The sequence below is a fragment of the Calliphora vicina genome, chromosome 5 (assembly GCF_958450345.1).
Source record: "Calliphora vicina chromosome 5, idCalVici1.1, whole genome shotgun sequence".
Taxonomy (NCBI): Eukaryota; Metazoa; Arthropoda; class Insecta; order Diptera; family Calliphoridae; genus Calliphora; species Calliphora vicina.
The window spans coordinates 114263556-114280631 of NC_088784.1; the positions used below are offsets into that span (position 1 = coordinate 114263556).

General features: G+C 30.5%; 1 protein-coding gene and 1 long non-coding RNA gene across 2 annotated transcripts in view; both read right to left on the bottom strand.

Annotated features, from left to right (window-relative positions):
* Positions 1-179: 179 nt before the first annotated feature.
* LOC135962289 (uncharacterized) overlaps positions 180-17076 on the bottom strand; it is a 44902-nt gene continuing 28005 nt past the window's right edge. The window contains exon 3 of the mRNA XM_065514135.1: positions 180-301. Coding sequence (XP_065370207.1) covers positions 216-301 — 86 coding nt within the window. The 3' untranslated portion in view covers positions 180-215. The remainder of the gene's footprint in view (positions 302-17076) is intronic.
* On the bottom strand, positions 5606-12901 carry LOC135962519 (uncharacterized). The gene is made up of 3 exons (XR_010576656.1): positions 12668-12901; positions 12277-12552; positions 5606-5824 (listed from the first exon to the last, which is right to left on the bottom strand). It is a non-coding gene; the product is annotated as an uncharacterized LOC135962519 (long non-coding RNA).

Here is a 17076-nt window from a genome sequence, read left to right on the forward strand (position 1 = left end):
AGCTAAAGACTCTTTTTACTACATTATCAGCCCAAGTAGTCACAACTTATGCAAATAATTTTTGAGTTAACATAACACTGAATTCCGTTGTTCTGTTCCAGCTGTGTTCTACATCCCCTTTCACTTCAGCTATTACAACGTTATTTAGACTATGTTGAATCACAGATTATGTTTCCAGATATAAAAATATAAACAAATCCAATTGCCATTTGGGATCAAATGTTCGCTTCGGTGATTTTATTACTGACCTTCGGATAGATCTCCGGTTGCCTCATGACTTCATCATATGATGGAGGAGGAGCTGAAACAATAAAAAATTTAAACAAAATAACTTTCTTAATAAAGTATATGTAGAATAGTTTAATATTCACAGAAAAAATTAGTGTGTTACTGCCTGCTAACAACTGGCATTCAGTCTTATGTCAATTAAACGCTAAAATAAGTCAAAAAACATTTCATCACATTCATATCACATGTGCATATTTTGCTGCAAATATTTGAAGATTTTAATATTGCATGTAGGTCAATTCATCATAAAACTGAAAAAACAAAATGATTTAATATTCATTTTGTTTTCATCTTTCGTATGTTTGAAAATGTTTAAATTAAATTGATTTCTGTTTTATGATCATTAATGCAATTTTCGAGAGTGGTCCTTATATGGGAGCTATAGCAAATGTCCACTCTCTTTTATTACAAATTTTAAAAACACAATAGCCCAATTCACAATCTTGTGCAAATGGTCTTGCAACATTGTATATCGCTGGCTTAACATGCAAAGGCTCTAAGTCCATATTTTAATATTTTACAGGAGATACAAAAAACAATCAAACTTTGTTTTGTGTAAACATTTTTTAATTCTGTAACGCAATTTTTTATACTTTTCTTTGTTTTCTATGTGCGTAAAAAGATCAAAGAAACTGTACTTTTTATAAAGTCTTACAGTTTTTTCTTGTGATAAATTGGACTAAGCGCTTTTGCACAACGACAAAACGAGATAACTGCAATTTTTTTCTTTGTAATCAATGTATTTTTACTTATTATACATTACTGCATTAAAATCTCAATTTCAAAAAAAGCCTTTGCATGTTAAGCCAGCGATATGCAATGCATTTTTACTTTACACTAACAAAATATACATAAATATACCACTACTAGGGTATTCATTCGAATAATGATCGTTCGATTAATCGAATAATTTCTTAGGAATAATTTTTCGAACAATTTAAAAATTACCATTTTCGAATAACGAACAATTTGAACAATTTTATGTAGAATAATCGAATAAAACGAATAAATGTACATATATATTTTTTGTTTGTTTTTATTCATTAATTCAAAAAATTACAATTTTCATTAATATGGTCTCAGCGCCTCTAGGGCATTGTTGAGACAACGTTGGCTACAATATACAAATTATTAATGCTTCAAAAACTGATTTAAAAAATTTAAAAAGAGATAATATTACATTAGAAAATTTAATAATTTATACTATATTAAAAGCATTTCAATATTATTTAAATAAAAATCTTTAAGTTTTTTCTTAAACAACGATATTGACGAACAGTTTTTTATAGACTGAGGCAAATTATTGTATTCTAAACTACCAATATACTCAATTCTTTGTTTTGTGATTTCTAGACGACATCTACAAATCCATAAATTCAAGTTGTTTCTTGTATTAAAAACAGTCTGGTTGATAGAAAATCTGATTGTGTGATGTCCAATTCCATGTATTATTTTATAAATATAAGTCAATAGCTGCAGTTTGTAAATACCATATATTGGTAAGACTTTTTTAGCAATATCCCTATACAGCAGCAATGTCGGATATATTTGCGGCAGATTAAACACAGCCTTTAACGATTTATTTTGTATAATTTGTAAACTCTTTAAATCAGCGTTTTTTTTAAATCCATAAACAAGTGTATGTGACGGTCACCTCAAAAACAAAATAAGGACGGTTTCTTCTTACTCCATCCATTCATTCATGGAGAGTACACCGCCTTGGACACTTTCATCACAAATTTATTAGTTATATTTATTTTACTTTACTTATTTTTACGTTTCTCACAATTTCTGATACAAAACGTTAAGAAACGCAGTTTATTTAATTGTTTTTGTTTTGGTTCCTTTTTATTGTTCTTCTTTTTTTTGTTTATTTACACTTGACACTATTTTAGTACGAAAGTAAACCTCACAGGTTGTTAGGATCATGACGTATAGAGGGCAGTTATGTCCTGATGTTCTAATGTAAAATTCACAATAACCATACAGTGAAGGGATTCAAATGACGACAGACAACTATGACCTTTCTTTGATCTTGACATACCAATCAATAACAACAAAGATATTGATTTTTAACGATCATATATTGGTAGCTATGTTGCCGAAGATCGAATGATTGTTTGAACGGTGTTGTATGGGTACATAATCGATCAAACATCAATAAAACTCCGTAAGATAAAGTAGTGACAGTCGTGATCGTGACAATATTAACTTACATAAAATATTAAATGAAATTCAGTGGGAAAATAGTAAGAATAAATCAAGAGAGATTAAATAAATTATATGTATACGGAAATAAATGTAAGTTTTCATCAGAAATGTTCATATAATGTACGTAATAAAACTATGATTTCATTCGAAATCTTATTATTATTTGATCCTATCTTTTTAATGGGATTAAATCAAATTTAGTTTTATCGCGATTTTGCCAGATACTCTATATAGTATTTAAATTTAATACCAATTTCTTGGGTTTTCAATTTAAATACAATATAGTGAATCATATATTTAGTAAAAATTCAGGAAAATGAAAACTAGAATATATATAGGCATTGTTGTTCTTTTATTTTGTTTGTTAATAGAATAAATAAAAGGAAACATAAATACACGCCATCTATTGCCGCAAAAGTGAGGCTCTAATAATCTAGTCAGGCCATAATCCCGAAAACTAATTTCTTTTGAAATACACGATAGAGGGCCACCGAGTATCGTAAAAACCATCAAAGGAGTGTGAAAGTAATAAAACCACTATCATAAAAGTCCGGACATAAACCAAAATAGGAACAGGGTAGTCCCAAACCACTAGAATTCAATTAAAACTGTGGCATGTAATTTGTGGGACAACAATAGAAAAAAGTGGAATTTCCAGGGTAAGAAGTGAAATTGTAGCAAACAAGATCTTGACATTTCATGACCCATCTGACCTTCGAAGGTCATTATACACACAAAAGGTCACCTTCGGAATAGAAAAAAAAAACTAGTTCAAATAATAATATTCTAACATCCAATCAATGTTGTATGTTATGTGTACTTGTGTATACGTGGTAGTACATATTTAAAACTTAAATTACTTAATTATATATATATTATATTATGTAAATTAGAATAAAAAAAAAAGGAAAACGTTGTAAATCATATTTCCTAACTCGTAAAATCTTTCTTTGCGAATGAAACACTTCCAACTAGAACGATTATACAATCAAATTTAGAATTGTTATTTTTCATAAGCAAAAAAAAAAAAAAAACTTATCCTAATTCCTGCTATACAGGATTATTAATTATCTTAATTAATTACTATTAAATTATATTATTATTATTTTTCTTACACATAGTTTATATAACTTATTGAAACATATATATTTTTATATAATTACAATATTTAAATTTTATAATATTAGATCTGTTCAATAACAAAAATCTATATATTTAGTATTGTTTTGATACAACTTAACATAGTTTATTTTGTTATTGAACAGACATATATTATACACCTAATTAAATTACTAACTTATTTTTTTTTTTTTTGAAACATAAAAATTTTAAATCAGTTCGATTCTAGAAAATCAATTAATCGAATATACAAAAAAAAAAATACTCTACAATTCAATTAATTAGTTGTTCACAAAACATATTTAATACTACAAACAGCAACAATAATAAATCAGATTAATTATTTGTGATAATAATTAACTTATTTTTTTTTTGATCTCCAATAAATAATAATATATAAACAATAATAAATATTATAACAAATATCAACCAAAATAATATTTAAATAAACGTTTATTTAAGATAAAAATCTTGGTTAAATAATTTAAAAAAAAAAAACTAGTCTAAATAAATAACTAAATGTCTAAGTGACAAAATAACAAAATAACCAAATAAATAAAAAACTATTTAAATAACTAACTAACTCAATAACTAAATATCAATATAACTAAAACAATAAATAAATACATAAATCAATAAATAAATACATAAATCAATAAATAGATACATAAATTAATAAATAGATACATAAACAAATAAATTAATAGTGAAATCAATCAAATATGTTAGGAACTATAAAATGCCATAGTGAACAAAAACATTAAAAATACAAATTTATAAATTGTAAAACAAACTTATTTAAAACTATATTTCTATATCTTTTGCTTATACTTAAACACATTCAAATATTGTTAAATTGTTAGATTTTTGTTATATCTTTATTTTGTTATTTTTGTAATTATTTGTATGTTATATATTATATGTTAATTGTTAATTTTTGTGATTATTTAATTATTTAAGATTTGTTATTGATTTTGTAACGATAATTATACATGAAACTACCATATAAAGATAATTTTAATCAATAAAACTATGTTTATAATTAAGTTTAAGATCTGAAATCTGTTACATGTTATTATTATTCGTGAGAATGCAAGGCTAAGAGGAGAAAGGTAATGGTGTGAGTCGTGGTAAATGGTGAGTTTTACTTAGGGGTTCCTACGATTCTAAATACGGGTGCATAGGAGCCATGGATGGCTGAAACAATGCCATATCAGGGGAGGGCAACCCGTGAAGGTAACTCAAACAATACCTTCAGTGATTCCTGAATATATTGACCACCTAACAAACCCACACGCAACTGTCAAAACGTCCGTCCGTCAAGCTTAAAGGTATACCATAACATTGTGTTTAATATGTCTGTTGTTAAGTGTTAGGAAATATGGAAAATTACAAATGGCACGAAAAATTTAAATGTCGACAAACTGAGTGGAAAAGAACCGACCCCAATCCGACGAGCTAACGCCGTGCAACCACCAGCGTGCCAGTTCCACTCCCATTCAAAGGTTTGTCACATTTATGGCGCCCAACGTATGAGCATTTTTCAAAATGCCATACAAATTTCAATACGGTAATGTTTATACAACAAACACATGTCCCGGAAGGAGTTTAAAAAAAACAACATACCATGCCTGCGTCGCGGCGTTTGTTTTGTAATCATAACAGTATTGAAGAACGAATCATTTTGGAATCAAAGAGTGTCGTTAAAGTATGTCATAAACCGTTATGACTAAAACGTCTTAAGTTTATTCGCGACTCTAACGAACACACGGCGAGAAAAAACTGATTAGTTCAAATTTTGTTTACTCGATTATAGGAACTCGAATCAAAACAGTTCTGAAAATAAAGTAAGTCATAAGCCAAACGACTATAAAGTCTCGAGCTTATTAGCGACTTTAACAGACTCGTTGCGAGAAGATTTCTATAATCCATAATAGTATTGTCCAGTGAATACATTTCGTCCGCATTTTTGACAGGAAAACAACAATTTTCTTCACTATAACGTGGGTAATAATTTTATTTAATTTTCGTAATGAAAATTATTTCAAGATTTATAGATGTTTTTGCAAATACAAAACATTTTCTTGATTTCACAATTTGTAGAAAAATAATGTAAAATGTTAAAAATTTGAAATAAAAACATCATCAGGATCACCAATCAATAGTAAACTACCAGCCAAACTCGATGATTCACACCAGCCAATATCTGAAAGAAAAAAAAAGTTAATATATAAATTGACTAACAGCAAATTCACTTTGCTTAAAACTAAAAAAAAAAAAAAATCAAATTACTAAAATAACAGAACCAAAACTTAAAATAATAACTAACAAAATAAAACTTTGTATGTATTATATTGTAGAATTGTAGATTGAGTAAAGTAAAAGTATTGTTTCTTTGTATTAAGTTAACTACTAATCCTAGTACACTCGACTGAACTAATATCAAAACCATACATTGGTTAATAAGAAAATCCTATATTGTTCATATAATTACGTTTTTTTCTTAATTAGCTATCTTCTTTAACTATTAGATCATTTCAATTTTCTTTTGTATAATTATTTTTTTAAACTTATTTTTTTTGATTCACGCTTGTGTCTTGAATCTTTTGTTTTGATTAGTGTTTTCTCTCAGGAGAAGATTTAGATTAGATTTTTTTCGTTAAACTGACATATATTAATTAAACAAAAACTATAAATAGGTTTATATTCCCTTATAGGATAGTTAAATTAGTATTTTTGTACCGATCCTCACCACTATAGTCAACAATATAGTTTTGTTTTATTAGGAAAATAGAAATCTTGTTTTCGTTATACTAGTTTTTATATAAACAATCATGGAACAGGAAAGAGCACTAAGATCTAAGGGCAAATCTAAACAAAGCGACCATACACCAAACAGAACAGTAACGACAACAACAACCACTACTGCTACGGCAACTACAACAAATGTAATACCATCATTATTATCTCTGACATTCCCACAACTACCGGTTAATACTCAGCAACCATATCCACAACATGTTACAACACAACAAACAACTTCGTCTCCCGAAACCGACAACACCATAGTTTCACCCCAATATAGTAGTACAGCAGCCCTGGGAATACGACAGGAGTACATTGAAAATCGTTCAAACCAGAATGTAAGGTTAAACCAACACATGGAAAACGACACTGTTGTAAACAACGATGGCTTAACTCTTAGAGATTATGTAAGTGCATCAGTAGGAGCATCTCAAGCTGAAGTGTTAAAACAGGTATCCGAAACACTGCAACAATTAGTACCTAGAATTGTCCAAGAAGTGATGAGAGCCGAAAGAAACAATTCATTTGACATCTTTAATAATACCCAGGCACCTCAGCACAACTACGTAAACTTCTCTCAACAAAGACCAATGGAAACAGAAAACCAACAACAACAGCAAATACACCAACCAACTCCTAACCCAAACCCCAATTCTAGAGTACACGCGCCGTTAGAACTGGAGAAATGGGGCATCAAATTTGACGGTAGTAGAAAATCATTTACAGTCGAAGATTTCGTGTTTAGGGTTGAATCGCTACAAGTCGATTACAACTGTCCGATGACAACGCTAATGAAAGGTTTCCATCACCTATTGTCCGGGAATGCTTATGAGTGGTTTTGGACATTTCGCCGCGAAAACCCTTATTGCGAATGGCCACAATTAAAATATAATTTGATAAGGAAGTTTCGTCGATTTGACAGTGATTCCGAGATCCAGCGATGCATAATGGAGCGTAGACAACATCCCTCAGAGCCATCAGAAACATTCATTGGTGAAGTAATAGCTCTAAAGAATCAACTTAGCCGTGAAGTGAGAGAGGAAGAATTGGTCAGGATCGTAAAAGATAACCTAAAGGATGGAATATACCAATTAATATATCCAATATACATCCGAAGTTTCGACCAACTTTTAGATGAATGCCGACGTGCTGAACGGAATTTGGTAAAAAGAAATAGCCACAGACAATATGCCGTTCGGAGAGTAAACGAAATCGATAGTACTGAAACGCAAGGCGATGTCGATTTTAATATAGAAGCGTTTAAATTAGATAAACCACCTGCCAGACAACTCGTTTGTTGGAACTGCAAAGCTCCAGGCCATACTTTCGTAGAGTGTAGTTCCGAACAGCGAAACCTATTTTGTTACAAATGTGGGTTCGCTAATGTCATTACACCTAAATGCCCGAAGTGTTCGGGAAACAAATAGACGAGCATGGCAAGGACTGGGTTGACATGTTCGAATCAAGACCAGTCGTAACGATAACAACAAACATGAACGAAGACTACCAAAAACCGAAGACCGTAACGAAACCTTTTCGAACATATGAAGAACGACTCGAACATTATAACAAAGTACGTGAGAGGATCTTTAATGACGTTGAATTTAAGCCGAACGAGAGAATCATAAAAACACGAGAGAGATACAAGAAGAGAAAAGCCGAGAGAAAAGAAATAGCAACAACCTCGATAGAATCAGATTTCGACAACAGACCTTACATGGATGTACTGGTTAATGGATTACACCTTAAAGGACTGATGGATAGTGGAGCTTCAATAAGTTGCCTAGGACACAATTGTATGCAAAATGTTAGGAAAATGAATTGTCAGATAATTGATTACAAATCCAACATAAAAACAGCAGATGGTTCAGGTCATCAAATAATAGGCAAGATACTGGTTAACTTGAAGTTTGGATCTAAAAATAAGGATGTTGTACTATACTTGATTCCGAACTTAAAACAGGAGCTAATACTCGGATATGATTTTTGGCAAAGTATAGGAATCAACATAAACCCTGCAAGTCTCGTAGTCGAAGAAATAGGGACAGATACAACTAACAATAACAACATACACATATTATCCGAACAAGAACTAAGGATATTAGATAACGTAAAAACGTATTTCCGATGCTATACGAAATATGGATTAGGTAGGACAAATCTGGAAAAACATATTATAGACACCGGAGATGCTCAGCCCAAGAAGATGAGGTACTATCCAGTGAGTCCAGCGGTACAAAAACTGACTTATGCGGAGCTCGACAGGATGCTGGAACTGGATGTAATCGAAATAGCCAAGGAAGCCGAATGGAATAGCAGGACAACGCTGGTGATAAAGCCTAACAAGAATCGCTTATGCCTAGACGCACGGGAGCTAAATAAAGTCACAAAGAAGGATGCTTATCCTCTCCCGAATATCGATGGTTTGCTCGCGAGACTTGGAGATACGTACTTTATATCTGCTATCGATCTGAAGGATGCCTTTTGGCAGATCCCGCTAGAGGAATCTAGCCGAGCTAAGACTGCATTTACTGTCCAGGGGAGGCCTCATTACCAATTCAAAGTAATGCCCTTCGGCCTCTGTAACGCGGCCCAACGACTCTGTCGCCTGATGGACAAGGTCATCCCATCAGAGCTGAAGGACAGGATCTTCGTGTACTTGGACGACCTCCTAATAGTTTCATCTAACTTCGTAGAACATGTGGAGATGTTAAAAATTGTAGGCCAGAAACTAACGGCGGCAGGACTAACCATCAATATGGAAAAATCCAAGTTCTGCTATAAAGAACTTAAATATCTTGGATACATTGTCGGAGGAGGAAAGCTAAAACCGGACAAAAGTAAAGTAGAGGCAATAGTTAACATGAACCCACCTAAAAACGCCAAGGAGGTACGTCGATTCTTAGGGACTGTAGGGTGGTATCGAAGATTCTTAAGCGAGTTTTCAACATTAACAGCTCCGCTAACAGATACTTTGAGGAAAACGACTAAATTCATACTAACGCCAGATGCCCTGAAATCTTTCGAAGAGTTAAAAAAGCGTTTAGTTTCCAGCCCCATTCTCACCAGCCCAGATTTTGATAAGCATTTCTACGTGCAATGCGATGCATCGAATGTTGGAGTAGGTGCTGTGCTTTTTCAAAAAGACGAGGATGGAGGTGAACATCCTGTCGAATACTTTTCTAAAAAGTTGAATACTGCCCAGAAAAATTACTCAACAACGGAAAAAGAGTGCTTAGCTGTTGTGTTGGCGATAGAAAAGTTTAGGCAGTATATAGAGCTAATGGACTTCACCGTGATAACGGACCATTCAAGCCTCAAGTGGTTGATGAAGCAAAAGGACTTGAATGGAAGATTAGCTCGATGGAGCTTGAAGCTACAAGGCTTTAGATTTGATATTGAGCACAGGAAAGGAAGCAAGAATATAGTACCTGATATGTTATCTAGATTAGATATTGAAGAAATAACATGCAACGAAGACAGATTGATCGATTTAGATTCAGAAGATTTCAAAGACTCAACTTATTTAACGCTAATTCAGACAGTAAATGACAATAGCGAACGGTTACCAGACATACAAGTTAAGGAAAACAAGGTATATAAGAAAATTAAGTTTGATAGGGAAAGCGGAAGTGAAACATCTTGGAAAGTATGGTTACCAAATCCTGCGATATCTAAGGTCCTAGCTAAATGTCATGAAGATAATACGGTACATGGTGGCGTAGCTAAAACTTTATATAAGTTACGCGAACTTTTCTATTGGCCGACAATGGTTAAAGATACACGGAATTTTGTAAGATCCTGCGATTTGTGTAAGGAAATAAAGCACCCAAAGCAAATTTTGCGACCTACAATGGGGAAAGAAGTAATAACACACAGACCCTTTCAGAAATTGTATATCGATTTCCTTGGACCATACCCAAGAAGTAGATCTGGAAACACATTTATATTTATAGTGTTGGATCATAAAACCAAATTTGTACTTCTTAAGGCAATGTCTAAGGCTACCACTAAAGCAGTCAACAAATTCTTAGTGGACGAAATTTTTCATAAGTTTGGCGTGCCTGAACAAATCCATTCTGATAATGGAAAACAATTTGTTTCTGGGGCTTTCAAAGACCTGCTAAATACCTTCGGCATAAAACATATAAGAACTCCCATATATGCTCCACAGGCAAACGCGAGCGAGAGAGTTAACCAGATGATAATAAGCGGTATAAGAAGTTTCCTCCAAAATGATCAGTCGAAATGGGATGAGAATATCAGTAAAGTAGAACAATCACTACGATCTACTATACACGCGTCAACTGGAGTAACTCCGTACTTTGCTCTCACTGGCTACAACATGGTTACGCATGCGGATGCTTATGAAATCCTGAGAAAATTGAATGCGTTAGAAGATGGTGAAATAACAATACTTCCTAAAGCTGACATGATGCAGAGTCTACACAACAAAATCAGTGACAATGTTCATAAAGCGTATGAGAGGAACGCAAGATATTACAACAAGAGGAGCAAGATCATAACTTATAGAGAGGGACAAGAAGTTTATAGAAAGAACTTTATACAAAGCAATTTTGCGAAGGGTATAAATGCAAAACTGTGTAAGCCCTGGTTAAAGTGCAGGATCAGAAGAAAAGTAGGATCTAACCAGTACGAGGTTGAAAACTTGAATGGCCAATTAATCGGTATAATGCATGCACAACACCTTAAGCAGTAGAAAACATTAGAGAAAAATATTTGGACATAAGACTAAGATAACTACAGAAAACAGGATTATAGGTGAATATCAAGTTTATATGGCTAATAAGTAGGGTATTCAATCGATTAACCGAAATTCCTTTTTTTTTTTTTTTTTGCACTTTAACATATTTTCTTTTTGTATTTATTTTTTTTATTTCAATTCAAATACAAATTTCAAATTAAAATTATATATTTTTTCGAACATCCAAGAAAAATGTTTAGTGAGAATAACAACTTGCATTTACATGTAAAGAACTTAACGAAACTATCAAAAGTATTCAATATCTAAAACAATATAAAAAGGACACCAATGATATACCGAAAGATTTGAGATGCTTAGAAAAAAACTGGAAAAACTGAGATATTGGTTATTCTTTATCATGCTTTCGATTTCACCAACATCTACAATCAACGACAGAGTTTTTATTTTTCGGTCAAGTTTTATTAAATCAAAAAAAAAAAAAAAGAAAAAAAATTAAATTATATTCTTTTTTCAAAAGATCATTTGAGAAGATCTCACTATTATCCTAAAGAAACTGAAATGTGTATACAAAAAGGATCTCAAATACCATATTTGCTATTATTTTTTTTTGGTTGAATTGTTATATTTTGTTTTTTTTATGTTTGTGTACACAAAATTCGTGGTTGTATTTTCAATTTAAAAATTATTATAGACATTATTCGGCTAATCGCATAATTTTAAATTAACCGATTATTAACCGAATATATCTAAACCCCGATAAAGGATTTGCTCGGTTAACCGATTAAACCAAAAAAACCCGATTAATTGAATACACTACTAATAAGTAACATGAAAATCCATAAAGCTATTTCTTTTAAATTTAGATAAATTGGGTGATAACATAATCTTAGAGATGACATAAGAATTGGAAAAAATACTCAAATCAGGCTCGAATTCTGAAAGTCAAAGTCTTTACATTTTTGTTAAACTAACACATATAATACCTCTTTGATCAAATTGAAACCCCCTGACTTTTTTTTTATAAACCGAAAATAGAACTATTCTAAGAACGAATCAAAATCAGTGAAAAAAAAACTATAGTAGACATGTTCGGAAAGAAAAAAAAAAAAAAAGAAAGCTTTACTCACAAGATCTTGTATATGCTTCTTGGATAAATCCGGAACACATTAAAGGAACAAGGTGATAGCGCGGGACATTTATAATCGTGTACAGACTTCCACAATTGAAGATTTATCTGGAAAATAAAAATTTTTTTTAGTTGTTGTTTTAGTAATAGATCAAGGGGAAAGGAAACTAAACAAGAATAGAAGATTTGATTTGATAGATAGATTTGATACGATCATGATACTGATAGGAATACGTGTAGATTTCATAACTTCCAAGACCAGATCAACGAACAGAACCTGGATGAATAGATAGAATACAATTAATAGCGGGATATAAACATTGACGAAAACGTATGTATATATACGAACTTACCCTGAATGGAACAAAAGTATTTAGTAATACCAAACTTACCGAGGTATTAGACAGGTGCCCGGCTTCGTGGTTCCCAGTTTTTATTGCTACACAAGTTCTGCAATAAATACTGGCTTTGTGACGGTCACCTCAAAAACAAAATAAGGACGGTTTCTTCTTACTCCATCCATTCATTCATGGAGAGTACACCGCCTTGGACACTTTCATCACAAATTTATTAGTTATATTTATTTTACTTTACTTATTTTTACGTTTCTCACAATTTCTGATACAAAACGTTAAGAAACGCAGTTTATTTAATTGTTTTTGTTTTGGTTCCTTTTTATTGTTCTTCTTTTTTTTGTTTATTTACACTTGACACTATTTTAGTACGAAAGTAAACCTCACAGGTTGTTAGGATCATGACGTATAGAGGGCAGTTATGTCCTGATGTTCTAATGTAAAATTCACAATAACCATACAGTGAAGGGATTCAAATGACGACAGACAACTATGACCTTTCTTTGATCTTGACATACCAATCAATAACAACAAAGATATTGATTTTTAACGATCATATATTGGTAGCTATGTTGCCGAAGATCGAATGATTGTTTGAACGGTGTTGTATGGGTACATAATCGATCAAACATCAATAAAACTCCGTAAGATAAAGTAGTGACAGTCGTGATCGTGACAATATTAACTTACATAAAATATTAAATGAAATTCAGTGGGAAAATAGTAAGAATAAATCAAGAGAGATTAAATAAATTATATGTATACGGAAATAAATGTAAGTTTTCATCAGAAATGTTCATATAATGTACGTAATAAAACTATGATTTCATTCGAAATCTTATTATTATTTGATCCTATCTTTTTAATGGGATTAAATCAAATTTAGTTTTATCGCGATTTTGCCAGATACTCTATATAGTATTTAAATTTAATACCAATTTCTTGGGTTTTCAATTTAAATACAATATAGTGAATCATATATTTAGTAAAAATTCAGGAAAATGAAAACTAGAATATATATAGGCATTGTTGTTCTTTTATTTTGTTTGTTAATAGAATAAATAAAAGGAAACATAAATACACGCCATCTATTGCCGCAAAAGTGAGGCTCTAATAATCTAGTCAGGCCATAATCCCGAAAACTAATTTCTTTTGAAATACACGATAGAGGGCCACCGAGTATCGTAAAAACCATCAAAGGAGTGTGAAAGTAATAAAACCACTATCATAAAAGTCCGGACATAAACCAAAATAGGAACAGGGTAGTCCCAAACCACTAGAATTCAATTAAAACTGTGGCATGTAATTTGTGGGACAACAATAGAAAAAAGTGGAATTTCCAGGGTAAGAAGTGAAATTGTAGCAAACAAGATCTTGACATTTCATGACCCATCTGACCTTCGAAGGTCATTATACACACAAAAGGTCACCTTCGGAATAGAAAAAAAAAACTAGTTCAAATAATAATATTCTAACATCCAATCAATGTTGTATGTTATGTGTACTTGTGTATACGTGGTAGTACATATTTAAAACTTAAATTACTTAATTATATATATATTATATTATGTAAATTAGAATAAAAAAAAAAGGAAAACGTTGTAAATCATATTTCCTAACTCGTAAAATCTTTCTTTGCGAATGAAACACTTCCAACTAGAACGATTATACAATCAAATTTAGAATTGTTATTTTTCATAAGCAAAAAAAAAAAAAAAACTTATCCTAATTCCTGCTATACAGGATTATTAATTATCTTAATTAATTACTATTAAATTATATTATTATTATTTTTCTTACACATAGTTTATATAACTTATTGAAACATATATATTTTTATATAATTACAATATTTAAATTTTATAATATTAGATCTGTTCAATAACAAAAATCTATATATTTAGTATTGTTTTGATACAACTTAACATAGTTTATTTTGTTATTGAACAGACATATATTATACACCTAATTAAATTACTAACTTATTTTTTTTTTTTTTGAAACATAAAAATTTTAAATCAGTTCGATTCTAGAAAATCAATTAATCGAATATACAAAAAAAAAAATACTCTACAATTCAATTAATTAGTTGTTCACAAAACATATTTAATACTACAAACAGCAACAATAATAAATCAGATTAATTATTTGTGATAATAATTAACTTATTTTTTTTTTGATCTCCAATAAATAATAATATATAAACAATAATAAATATTATAACAAATATCAACCAAAATAATATTTAAATAAACGTTTATTTAAGATAAAAATCTTGGTTAAATAATTTAAAAAAAAAAAACTAGTCTAAATAAATAACTAAATGTCTAAGTGACAAAATAACAAAATAACCAAATAAATAAAAAACTATTTAAATAACTAACTAACTCAATAACTAAATATCAATATAACTAAAACAATAAATAAATACATAAATCAATAAATAAATACATAAATCAATAAATAGATACATAAATTAATAAATAGATACATAAACAAATAAATTAATAGTGAAATCAATCAAATATGTTAGGAACTATAAAATGCCATAGTGAACAAAAACATTAAAAATACAAATTTATAAATTGTAAAACAAACTTATTTAAAACTATATTTCTATATCTTTTGCTTATACTTAAACACATTCAAATATTGTTAAATTGTTAGATTTTTGTTATATCTTTATTTTGTTATTTTTGTAATTATTTGTATGTTATATATTATATGTTAATTGTTAATTTTTGTGATTATTTAATTATTTAAGATTTGTTATTGATTTTGTAACGATAATTATACATGAAACTACCATATAAAGATAATTTTAATCAATAAAACTATGTTTATAATTAAGTTTAAGATCTGAAATCTGTTACATGTTATTATTATTCGTGAGAATGCAAGGCTAAGAGGAGAAAGGTAATGGTGTGAGTCGTGGTAAATGGTGAGTTTTACTTAGGGGTTCCTACGATTCTAAATACGGGTGCATAGGAGCCATGGATGGCTGAAACAATGCCATATCAGGGGAGGGCAACCCGTGAAGGTAACTCAAACAATACCTTCAGTGATTCCTGAATATATTGACCACCTAACAAACCCACACGCAACTGTCAAAACGTCCGTCCGTCAAGCTTAAAGGTATACCATAACATTGTGTTTAATATGTCTGTTGTTAAGTGTTAGGAAATATGGAAAATTACAAATGGCACGAAAAATTTAAATGTCGACAAACTGAGTGGAAAAGAACCGACCCCAATCCGACGAGCTAACGCCGTGCAACCACCAGCGTGCCAGTTCCACTCCCATTCAAAGGTTTGTCACATGTAATATAGTTAAGATGACTGTGAACCAGAGCTTGAAAAATTATATATTTGGTTTTTTCATCAAGTTTATGTCTTAGTTTAAAAAGAATACCAAGTGCTGGAGATATTTTCGATCGAACATATTTAATATGATGATTCCATGTTAAATTACTTTGCTTTTTATTTAAATATATTAAACTGCTTAAATTTTTCAAAATTCCAAATTCAAATAAGTAGTAAAATGACTTACAAAAATTGTATTGTTTCTGAAATTCGACAAATAAATAAAAATAAAGGGAGCCTTCGATCACTGTAGATGAGTGGTCTGATAGCTCCTTCTATAAATATATAAATATTACTGCAAGAACTTACAATTCTAAAAACAAGTCTTTCAAAATGTTTAATTTAGGTCTTTAACCAGTGAAAATATAAGGTACGGAATAAAATGTTTGTTATTTAGTAAATAAAGGCTGAATGATTTTAGAATTGATTTCGAAACAGAAATTTTAGGGTCTTAACTGGCGAAATATTAGCACAATCGCAATTAATAATCAAAATATTAACTTAGATTAAAGTGGTATAGGCCATGATCTTAAAATAATAAGTCAATTGACAATGTAAACAATAGAATTTCAATTCAACAATAAAATAAAACCCCTGAAGAAGTTTGAAATAAACCAACGAAACGTTGGGTAAATAATAATAAAAATTAAAATACATACTTTGATTTTTATTTATACATTTGGTAACAAATAATTGACCATAAATAGCCCGTAAGATTGGAATCTTAAAAACTAAAAAAAGAAAAATCTAATAATTTGAACACCCCAACCATTACATAAATATTCAATACAAAGGCACAAGATTGCGAATACCCATTATAAAAGATCAGATACTCATTCCACACTGCCTGCTCTTAGAAGGTGTTCAAGAAGACCTATGAATTCCCTCCCTTCTAATAACAATTGAGTAAATGAAAATAGTCTACATCAAAAAATAAAATACTCTGCATCTCTTTGATTAACTCTCTTTACAAATTTATAAAAATAAATTGCTTGTTGGCTACCAGCAGCCCATCATAAGTAGGCCTTCTCTCAGTCCTCTAACAGCAGCGAGTATACAAGGCCTTGTCTCGCAATGACACGCCGT